Source organism: Archocentrus centrarchus, chromosome 14 (assembly GCF_007364275.1).
Source record: "Archocentrus centrarchus isolate MPI-CPG fArcCen1 chromosome 14, fArcCen1, whole genome shotgun sequence".
Taxonomy (NCBI): Eukaryota; Metazoa; Chordata; class Actinopteri; order Cichliformes; family Cichlidae; genus Archocentrus; species Archocentrus centrarchus.
Window position 1 is genome coordinate 25,304,722 of NC_044359.1, and position 11,727 is coordinate 25,316,448.

General features: G+C 40.7%; 1 protein-coding gene across 2 annotated transcripts in view; it reads right to left on the reverse strand.

Annotated features, from left to right (window-relative positions):
- The window catches only part of fryb (furry homolog b (Drosophila)), a 40,978-nt gene extending 29,534 nt beyond the window's left edge, over positions 1-11,444 (reverse strand). For both annotated transcript variants that reach the window (XM_030745869.1, XM_030745868.1), the window contains exon 1: positions 11,198-11,444. In XM_030745869.1, the coding sequence (XP_030601729.1) occupies positions 11,198-11,444 (247 nt within the window). The remainder of the gene's footprint in view (positions 1-11,197) is intronic.
- Positions 11,445-11,727: the final 283 nt, after the last annotated feature.

An 11,727-nucleotide genomic window follows, 5' to 3' on the forward strand; every position in this document is an offset into this window, starting at 1 on the left:
AGACTCGTGCTATCTCCTGTGCTAATAAATCTCATACTCTGAAAAACAAACAGAATGAAACATTTACAGGTTTGATTCCCTGAATATACTGAAGGGAACAAGATGTATCAAGCACTATTTTCCCCAAACAAAACAAAGAAGCAGTTATCACAGCATTTTCCAGATGCGTCTAGTGTGTTTGAGTTAGAAACAATGTCTGGGCTAATTGACCTTTCATGACCATGTGACTTGACCTCACTGGAGAGGTGAGATGTAAATACTAACTCGTGGATATTACAGACCCATTGACTTACAAAGCAGTCTATCTGAGTTCAACCTGAGCACTCACGCTTTACAAGCAGGTGTTAATACGAATGCACAACCCTTTACACTTACCAAGGCCCTTGATGAAGCTGATCACACTAGCCCTGCTCCATTTAGTTGGCACCTCCATGGTGCAGACAATCTTACAATGATACAGTGGGTGAAATGGGAAGAAACGTGGGAATTTACAGGCTGTAAAATACAGTGACCATGATTTATAACAAAAGCAATTCCTTGCAAGAGATTAAAGGCCCAGAGGAAGTTTGTCTACTCCACCATGTCAGAAAAACTACAGAAGTCCCCGTAACGTCTGGCTTTGGCAACAGGTCGGTTTAACCAAAGCTAAAAGTGTGAAGTTCCATCCTCAATAAAATGAAAGACAGAAAAAGTGAAAGACTTAAGCCTGAGGTGAGAAAGAAAACCGTCATGACAGCAGCATTACAGCTCTATCCCACATTCAGTCCAAATCAAACAGGATGATAAGCTGTATCCACACACTGGACGAGCCATAACCAGGATAAAGTTGCCCAAGCGAAAACGATGCTTCAGATGCCAAGAGAGCTCCAATCAAAGTTGAAGAGCAGGTGCAAAAAGTGTCTTCTTAAAATAACAGTGGAGACAACCAACAACAATTTATTCTGTCGTAAGGGAAATCTACCAACGGGGATCAAAAATTGTTTCCAGTGTCCTGCTCCAGCAGAGGTTGGGGTAGCTCAGAGGTTGCGTGGGGCCTCATGCTCGAGAGCTATATGAGCCTACAAGCAGCTATCAGTTTCTACTTTTGCTTCTGCTCCGCCTCCGACCTGCCACCACTGCTCTGCACAACAGTTCCTGTGACCTTGAATTCCTCGAAGCCTTTTGAAAAGAAGTACTGAAATTAAGTGCTTCTTTGAAAGCAGTTTTGTGGCTGTCCTTAAGTAGCCAATAGCAGTTAAGTAAAGTCTGCTCCTTGTGGAGATCTGACCAGAGAAGTTAGGTTGGAATTTCAACACTGCTCTGAGAGTGAGCCGAGGGGCGGAGGGAGGTGCTATATATAGACCACTGGCGGTCAGTCTCTTACATACCCACCACTCCCACTGACCCCTACTCATACACAACTGCACACACATGAATGCAAAGACATGGTCAAATACAGAGAAACACACACACACACACACGTACACAATGCTAAATATTAGGAAAACTGAGTCACATGATAAAGCAGTAAAAACAAGGTGGTCTCTAACAGAGATAACTTATTACAACTGCTCAGTGGCACAATTTAGAGAGGCGTGTGTTTGTGTGTGAGTGTATACAAGCTTGTGCATGATGAGATGAGCGTCGAAAGAGACAGTGGCCCAATTATGCTGCAGCAGAGCACTTCCTGGGATCTTTGTAGACAATTTGCATGAGTCAGCATTAAAGGAGATGATTCAGCAGAATTCTGTCACTTCCAGTCAATACAAGCCTGTGTTGATTTAATGACATTTTATAACAAATTCTAAATTTTTACCTAAAACTGTGTGAGCAAGACTGAGACAAAGGAAAGAAGGAAGCACAAAAATGAAGGAAGGAAGGGACTGAAATGGCAAAGACAAAACGGGACAATCAAAAAAAAAAAAAAAATTTTTTCCATTAAAGGAAATTCCCCTGATGTTTCAATGCTTTTTTTTCTTTGGACTGTCGGATGGAGACAGCGACACATTAAAACCCTGACTTGGACCGGGAATCGGTCTTAAAAGTAATCAGCAGATTATCTGATAAAAATAGACCAAGCAGAGAGAATTTACATCTGGTGTTTACCTTCAACCATCATGTCATACAAGCAGACAAGCACCCTGATGTGATGAGTCATGAATAACATGCATTGTGAGACAGTGATAGCGTACACATCTTGATGCATCAAGACAGCAGCTGTCATCCAGAAATCCTAATAAGGAGGTTTAACTTGAGGCTAGAGTTTTTAACTCCTTACAGTTGTTCTGGGGTTGTGAAAAGATAAATCAATCATTCATCGTGCTTGCACAGTCTGTTGCCAGTTTAATATGGGCTGTGATGAGTCAGTTGTGGAACCCAGACAATAATACTAACACACACTGACTGGCCCTGACAAGTCCAAGCAGAGCCAAACGTATGCGCTTAAAAGGTACCTGACAAACTTTTTATTATTTTATTCTGGAGTTTATTGAGTTTATTGTGCTATTCTTGTTTCTATATGAACTGACCCATGCTCGTGTAGTTATGAGAAGTTTAAGTACAACAAAGGTACATTTGCCCACTTGAATGTATGTGAATCAACTACTGTAATTCAAAATACTGCTTTGCTGTGAACATTACAGGTGAAAGGATGTAGAGCGTCAGAAACTTAACAACTTAAGAGTTAGATGGCAGATTACAGAACTGCTTTTCCCCATTTGAGATGGGTGTGACCCTTTAGTTTACATTTGGATTAGAGGTTGGGTTTTTATACCATGTAATGATGAAAACAAAACAAACTAAAAGATTTAACCTAAAGTCTTAAAAAAAAATATGAGTTGTTGATACAGCTGAGTTATAGTCCTGTGCATGAATATTTCAACAGTGGCATGAGATGATGAGGTCAGCTATTTGTCAAGTGATTTCACTCTTTAGGAACTTAAGTTAAAACACCAACCTAACTTGGAGTTACGGCCTGCTTCTTGACTTTTAAGTCTTTTGACTGCTATCAGACCGAACAAACCAACTGCATTTGTTCTACAGCTGTGACAAGCTGGAATTTAACATATCTGATCTCAGCTGCAGAGATTTCATTTTACATTACATCACGAATAGCTTAGCGTGAACCATTAACACGCCCCAAGAAATTCCTCTGTAACCATTGCACCAACATAACCCCCACTGACAGTAACCTTCAAAGCACACCTGATACATGAGCTCTGCACATAGCAAATATTCTCATGAAACCTAGTGATTTCTCACAGAGGCAAACATAAACAAGCTGAAGACTACCACAAGCAGCGTCCAGTCAACATATGAAAATCACCGCAGCACAACAACACAGCCTCCTCACTGATCTTTGCATCCTCTACAAGGTGAACTACACTGATGAGTCCAAGTGGGGAAACAAAACAGTGATGCATTAAGCTTACTGTAATGTCACAGACTCATACAGTACAGTATGTCCCGGTGAAAACAGTCACGATGCTGCTGGCACAGAGTGACGTACAGTGGCTTTACCTTCTGCTTCGTAAACAGATATTTTGAGTCTTCTGGATAGCACATAAAGTAGGGTTGACATAATGACATCACATATAAACAAACAGATCTGTTTTGGGTTTTTTTTGTTTATTTATTAGCAAATCTGCTCGGCACAAAAATGACATCAAAGTCAAAGAGTGACTTTTTTTTCCTGTTAAGTGATGTTCTGTAGAAACTGCTGAGAAGCCAGATTTACCCTCAACCTCTGGATCAGCTCTTACTCAACTACTTGTTTTCCATTATTCCGTTACGTAATATCGTCAAATGTTGACAGTGTCGATCACACTGTATGCCGTCTGTTGTTCCTGGACTATAAACGTAAACACAAATAAGCATAGTCTGTACACTGCAGGATCTATTAATGATTAGTTTAGGGCAGACTGTGTCACGGGTTTGTTGGGCACAGCAGCAACAACAACTGTGATCTGTTAGCTGTACTCACTGCCTCCAAAGGACTTCAGCAGAGACTTGAGGCTGATGTCAAAGAAGCCTGAATCCTGCTGGCTGGTCGCCATGGCTGCAGAGGCTATGTCGCCACGGTGACAGACAGCAGAGGGGGGACAGGACGGCAGGATGAGGCGTTGCGGACGGAGCAAGTAAGAGAAAGAGGAAAGCACTCCGAGAAGAAAAAGGCTAGGAGAAAGGGGGAGAAGGATGCGGGTGGGCAGCGAGCGATGCGGATGTTGCGGCTGTCTGCTGCTGAGTGTGTGTTTGTTTGTGTGCGCGCACAAGGAAGAGTGTGTGTATGTCAGAGAGAAAGAGAATGAGAGCGGCTCTTAGTCTTGCCTGAGCTCTGTGTTGCTATCTTGCTGGCTAACACCCCCCCCATCCCCTCTCTGTTTTGCTCTCTCAGGACAGTGATACACAGATGTTGGTAGATGCAAGCAGCCAATCCTCTTAGAGGAAAGAGAGAAAGGGGGAGAGAGAGGAAAACATACAGCAGATAGTACAGCATGAGGGGGTTATGCTGAAAATAGAGGGCGATAATATGGGAAGGTGAAAGCTACAGAGCGAGGGACAATGAAGAGGCACTTATGATACTGCTGTAGTTATGATGGCACAGACTAACAACACTAATGTTTCCATTGTTGTTCTGCTCTGTTTCGTATTGTGCTGAGTGAGAATGCTGTCAGCCCGCATTAACCAATGAGAGCCACGAGAAGCAGTGATAGGCAGGCTGCACCAGCAAATAGCCAGAAACAACTGGTCAGTGAGGCACCACCTCAGATACTATGTACGAATTGTAACTAGCTTTTGACTGTGTGTGATGTGGAGTTTGGTAGACCATGTTTACATAAACATGAATGGAGATCAGCTGCGGATGGTAAACAAAATCTTCTTCAGCAACCATTAAGTAACACCATCAATCCAGAAGCAGCCAAACATTCAACATATTCACTCTGCATTCCTACAGAATATACTGTACAGCACTGGGATACCAAAAATCAATGAAAAAGATCAAAATCAGCAGCTGATTTCTGGACTCATACTTCTTATCTCTCAGCGTATGCACTGACTTATCATCCAGCACAACTGCTTTACATCTTCAGCAGAAATCGCTAAGGATTCGGGCAGCACAGGATGGCGTGCAGGAAATTAACATGTCAATAATTTAGATGCAATGTTCACATTTAAGAACTCCGATCATGTTAATTAACAGCAGGACATTTCAGTGAATGTGTTGCGATCATTTCAGGCGGCACAGATATTGTTTCTGGATGATAAATATTTAATGTGGCCACTGTGAGCTTGATTCTTTGCTTTTTGAAAACGAGGAATCTCTGTTTTGAGCTGTGTAATGAGAAGATGCAGAGTCATGGTGTGAAAAGTCAAATCGAAGCACAGCAGTCAGCTCCCGTTGCTTATCCCAGCTTAAGAGATTTCAGTCTGCTTTGCTTGATGAAGCATCCCTCACCTAAGCTTTTAACTTGTTTTATCAGTGCAGCTGATAATTCATTTATAGACCAATACAACATACAGTACGCCAGGACTCTGCTAGTAGCTGATAATAACCTCCCACATCTCATGCTTAAGTTCCACTCCTAACTGAGTCTTTAATGTGCTTAAGTACAAACTAAATTCTCTCCACCTTAAAAAACCCTCGAAAATGTCTGCCGAAGCATAAAGTTATGGCAATGATGTTACGGCTGGCTTAAAAAGAGTGGAAGTACAAGTGGATAATTAGGGTCATTGTGCAATTCCCTGGATGAACAGCGGAAGTGCCACAGGACATGTGAGCGGCAGCGAGAGGGAGAGCAAAGAAAATGAGAGTGAAAGGAGTAGAAAGTATATAAGATAGAGCATTATGCAAAGCTGCAGCCCACAGGAGAGCTGCCAAGCAGAGGATGGCCTCGTTCATATTAACAGACAATTACAGTTTAATCTCAAAGGAGGAGAAATGTATCAAAGAAGCACTGAAAGCCTATTCCTGTCTGCAACTTCCGCTTATCCCATCACCGTCCTGGGCCTGACAGGATAAGCAAATCACAATTTTGGCTGTTAACCTGCATACAGACTGAAGATAACTGAGCAGATCAAGTTGACAATCATTAAATATAAAACAACTTTCAAAATGTTCTCTTCAAACTGTCAGAACATCCTGTTTATAACATCCACTTGACTGCTGGTGCACCAAGAAGCTGAATTCAAATTTGACAACTAAATCATATTTAAAAGTCTGCACTCTGATCTCTTTGTCATTCAGTCTTAATCATAAGCACGTATTAAAAGCTTGTATTGTTTGTTTGTTGACCCACATTAGGTTAAACATTACATGTGCCAGCTGTCGGGCTATGGGAAGTTTTAATTGTTCTGTACTGACAAACTAGACATGACACACTTGCGTGACAGGAAAAACTGCGGTGAGGTGGAGGAAATTCAACATTTCTTCAAAGCAATGACGAGGAAACGCTCCTAATTAAGATGCAGTTTGACTCTTTTTTTCTCTGATTGATGCTAATGAATTGTTGTTGGAGCACAGCTCATGCCCATGATAATGAAAATCCATGCAATTTAATGACTTCCAATGGGAAAAGGGGCATATTTCCCAAAGTGTTACAATTACACACATCTATAAGAAGGAAAAAATAAAGAAATAATGGACATAGAGATGAACACACACTTATGGAGCGGCTGGGATTCCACACGTTCTGAGCAGGGGCCTGAGCATGCCAGCTGTTGGAATGCCACTCCTCTACACACACATACATACACACACACACACACACACGCGCGTGCTATGACTCTTTGTCTTATGAAGTGTTGGAAGTAAGCGGTCACAAATTAATTTGTATTGTAATTCCACTACTTTGGTAATGAGTAATGTAACTACTTTTTCGATAAAAAACAAAACCAATTAAAGTACTTGCAACAGTTTAAACTGGGTTGGTACTCACTGTTTTGGTCTCACATATAAAACAAATAATAAAATATCTAAAAAGTCCCTCAATTTCTTGTTTATATGTCTAACACCACCTGACCTTTTGTGGCACAATGAATGAGTGAGCCAATCAATAAGCATTAGCCTGCTCAGTACCAAACAATATAAACCTGATGTGCTGGAAATGTGGAGGTTATAAAAAGGTTATAAAGCAATATACTAGCGAGGAGCTGTGAGAATGTCATCCACTTCAAGGTATGGTTTTAATCTTCAGAAACATCAGTTTAAACAGTACACTTCTATAAATCTCATTGCGAAAGACTCCAGAGTTAACAATGGTGGCTAACTCCATTTAAACAATCGAGCCTTGAGGATAAATACCTTGTCTGCACAGTCTGTAAGCCAGCAACACTAAACAGTCTGTTTGCCAGATCAGTAGCTGAGTCAGCTCCATTAAAGGTACTCATTGTAAATCAAGAGTTTACAGCTTTCCAGAATGAAGTAATGCTGTCACCGGAATCTGAAGAAACAATGGCTGTAAATGACGCCCCGAGCAGAACAGAAGGAGAGGACAAAATTCGGATAGAAAAGCATATGTGGAATGACACATATCCTGATGAGTCGGATTGCAAAAAGTGTCTAAAGGCAGACAGAGCCCAGACTCGGAAATGATATAAAGAGAAGTAAAATCCAGAGCCGCCTTCATCACTGGTGCTTTATTTTATTTTATTTTTTTTTTCCTAAGGGCCTCAGAAAAAAAAAAAAATATAGAGAAGTACCCTGGTCATGTAGCTGGAACAGGCAGGAAACTGAAATACCATTTGTGCAATAAGCTACAGGTTGAGATACCTGTCAGCTGGTATTCTTTTAATACATCATTAACCCCCTTTTTTATTTGTCTGTGTGTGTGTGTGTGTGTGTGTGTGTGTCTGTGTGTGTTTACGCGCATGTGTATACGTGCCCGTATCCATCCATATGTGAGGACATGCATGTGATCTTTCCCAAATCAAAAGTGGTGAACTTGAATCATTATATGTTTTTTTTTTAAGTTACCAACAAAATGCACCTCAGTGAAAGCCAGCATCCAGACCCCTTAGTAAGGATAAAGAGACCAGCAGAAACCAAACCAGGCAGTGTGGGGCTGCAGTCTACATCAAAGGCCAAGAAGCAGTGGACACCTTTGTGCCAAGGCAGGAACATGCAGGAAGGTGTCCAACCAGTTATTCCTTTATTTGTAATAAAAATGGTGATGATGATGATAATGAGCTGATGTCGTCTCTTCTAGACGGGAAATCTCAAAGCTGCTCATGGCAATATCTGCTGTGTGGTAACTGCCTAATATACTGAGAGCGCAACGGTTTATTCCAGAGAAGTTGTTAAACTTGGTGGCTGTGACAGGCTTTTACTACATTAATATAGCACTACCCACTTGCTATATGGCACAGAATAAATACAGAGGTGTAGACAGCTTCTCTCCACATCAGCACAAACACAGAGTGAGACAGAAAGACAGGAAAGTCCATTTCTCACTTCCAGCATAAGGAGAAAGGTTGTACCGGACAGAGAGCACAGAGTCACGACTGACCATGAATCACATGACCGTACCTGGGTTCAGGGCGTTTTGAGCAGACGGGGACATTAATCTTAGCGGTAAGAAGAGATGTGAAGGGACTGCACTAGCTGTGATTGAATGTTATTGTGCGGAGGTGTCTCAGAGGTCTCCTTGCTGCTGAACTGCAACCATGGTACCTGCCACTGGAAGATGTTACTGTTGCTATTTGAATCCAGTTTAAAGCAATGTTGGGATTATTCCACCATCTGAATCCTGAACACCCTCTATTCCACATACTGGACATGCAGTAGTTAAAGTCCGCTGCCACAGAGACAGGAAATCTTTACCGTCTCACACCACAATATCTGCATTCACTTTAAAAATCCTTGTATCATATCTAAATTTTGATGTACTGAATCACTTTTTTCATATATTTTTTTTTGCATCACACTAATTTCTCAACTTTTGGGATAAATGAAATAGTTTTTCTTTTTCTTAATTTATAATAACAATTGTAGCTCTGTCTATTTAAAAAAAAACCAAAAAACCCTGTTGCTTAGGCTCGCTGGGGTCAACCAGCATCTTTGAATTAAAGACAGACATTTTAAATGTAATCCCAATGAGATTATACAGTTTCATCAGTCTAACAGAGTTTAACTGGAGCATAATCCTTCATAACCTAATGATGGAGAAGTTGAAACTGGACATGTCTAATGTTACATTATAGACAAGTACTTGTTAATCACTCAACAAATAAACTGCCAGCATAAATGTCTGTTCATCCATGATTGTATTAATTATTTCAGCTTCATATCAATTTAACTCAATCACAAAAACTGTAATGTGTTTTTATCATGTTAACTGAACCATCATAACACATTAATGAGCACACACTCACACATCAACACAATATGTAAATAGATCGCCACACACAACCACAGAGGGATTGTTTGAGGTTCAGGGCTCACACAATAGTGTCTCCTTGACACAGCTGGGTCAGATAACTCTAGTGAGAATGCGTTTGTGTTAGCAGATTTTATGACTGCCATCAAAGCCTAAAGACATGTAGCTTATCTCAGCAGAGATGCATCTGTAATGTTGCATTTCATGGGATTTTTATTTACCTTTGCAGTCTACGAGCTAATTTATTGAGAAGTCTCTGTTAATTTTTCCAGAATTGCATGTTTTTGCAGGCGCTGCTTTGTTGCACAGACACTACCTCACACCAAAATTCCCCTTTCACTGTTCACTGTGCAACTCTTTTTTTCAAGTTCAGGCAAATCTCACAGAAAATGTATAGCCAGAGACAAAATAAGCATTCTGCTTTCAATTGCATCTTCCTTGCGCTCGGTGTACATCTCTCTGACACGATGCTAATGTCACAGATTTACTGGAAAAGTACACTCAAGTCTTTTGAGCTTTAAAACCAGGTGATTATACCTTTGATTACAATTTTGGAACATAATATGCATATAAGAACATGCAAGCACATGCTGCATGACTTTTTTGCAATGATGTGCTGATTTTGATTAGTATTCCAAGTCCAGCACACCCCTTTCCTACAGTCTTAAAAAGTCAATTTTTATTTTAAAGTTCATCAAATGCAATGACATATGCAAAGTCAGTAGGCAAGGCAATGCATTATTGTGTCATAACTGTAACTTTGTATGTTATTAATTATTAAAATGAAGATTTTAAGGCCTATTGCTGTTGACCTGCCTATAACTGTGCAAAAATGAACACACTGGCTCTGCTTGTCTCTTGAGAGATCAATTATACTATTGTAATTTTCCATTGTAAAGAAATCATCCTACAATGGAAAGGTTTATAAGCGGCTAGAGCCAATCCCAGCTGTAAGCCATAATTTTTCAGACACGGTATGTGTACCAGCAGTGAGATAATCAAGAACCTAAATAAGATATGTAATAAAATTAAAACTGTAGTAACACACTGAAAATACAGGTATTCTAATGCCATTCAGTGGCACTTGCTAACATACTAAGAGCATCAGTTGAACCTTAATAAACATTGCATGCACATAAATGTAACCTTAGTGATATATTACTGTTGAATTTAACCATATACCTGTAAAGACTCTCTAAAGTCTTGGCATTCTCCCACAGCAAGAAGTGTTTAGACATGAACCTCCCAGTTAAGGTAAGCTGAGAGAGAACAAGCGGTTTGGGCAAAAAACCAATGCTGAGGCCAGGCTGTCTTTTTCTGGATTGAGGATTAGTGGAGTAACCTTGTGGTATTTTCTAAAGACACAGAGGGTATCAGTTTTCACAGGGTCTTCAAAACCCACAACAAATACACTTGTCGAGTCTAGTTTCCAAGCCTCAACACAGAAGAACTTTGTAGTGGTGCACATGGAGAGGCAGACGGGGTCTAAACAGATAGTAAAAGATCGGAACCTTTTCAAATCCCAAAGTGGATAAAAAACAAACACACCCACATTCCCGCTGGAAAGCAGAGGATCATTTTTTTCCAGCTGAATATTCAACATGTCTTTCTGCCATTTCTACCCTCAAAAACTCAAATTAGCAATCACATGCAAACTCCCTGGGAATATTACAAAACATGCATCTCACTGAATCCTCTTCTTATTTACTCATGTGTTCATCCCAATTTGTGGTCTTCAGGAAGAAAACACACACACACACACACACACACACACACACACACACACACACACACAAACGCGCACACAAAAAAAAAAAAAAGCTTCAGAGTCAGTCTCCACATACCTCTATGAATGAGCCTGGTCCTCTTTTTGGACCTTAACTGGACCTTTGTAAACCTCCCAGTAAAGTCACTGGGCTCATACTTGTCCACTGGCAGAGAGGCAAAATGCTCCAGAACTACCCCATCCTGGCCCTCACTCTGGTCCTCCCCCTGGTCCTGACCTTGGTTCAGACAGTGGCCGTTGCAATGATCTGAAGCACCGCTTTCAGCTCCAAGGCTGGTGATGCTTTTGACATCTTCTAGAGACATGTCTCCACTATTTGCTTATGAGCCAATATCCACAGGAGCTCACGACACCTCGTAGAATATTGTCAAAATGTGGCCCTCCTCAGAGGTATACAGACAACCCTACATTGTTCCACAGTACACTCAAAAAGGAAAAAAAGACACTTTGGTAAAAAAAAAAAAAAAAAAAAATCCTTGTTCCAGACAGGCAAAACTTGAAAAATAGGAAGAAAAAAGAATTAAACAGGCCATTCGGTCCGTTTTCGTTTTCTTCATCAGCCTTTTTTTTTTCACATTTTGGCATCCA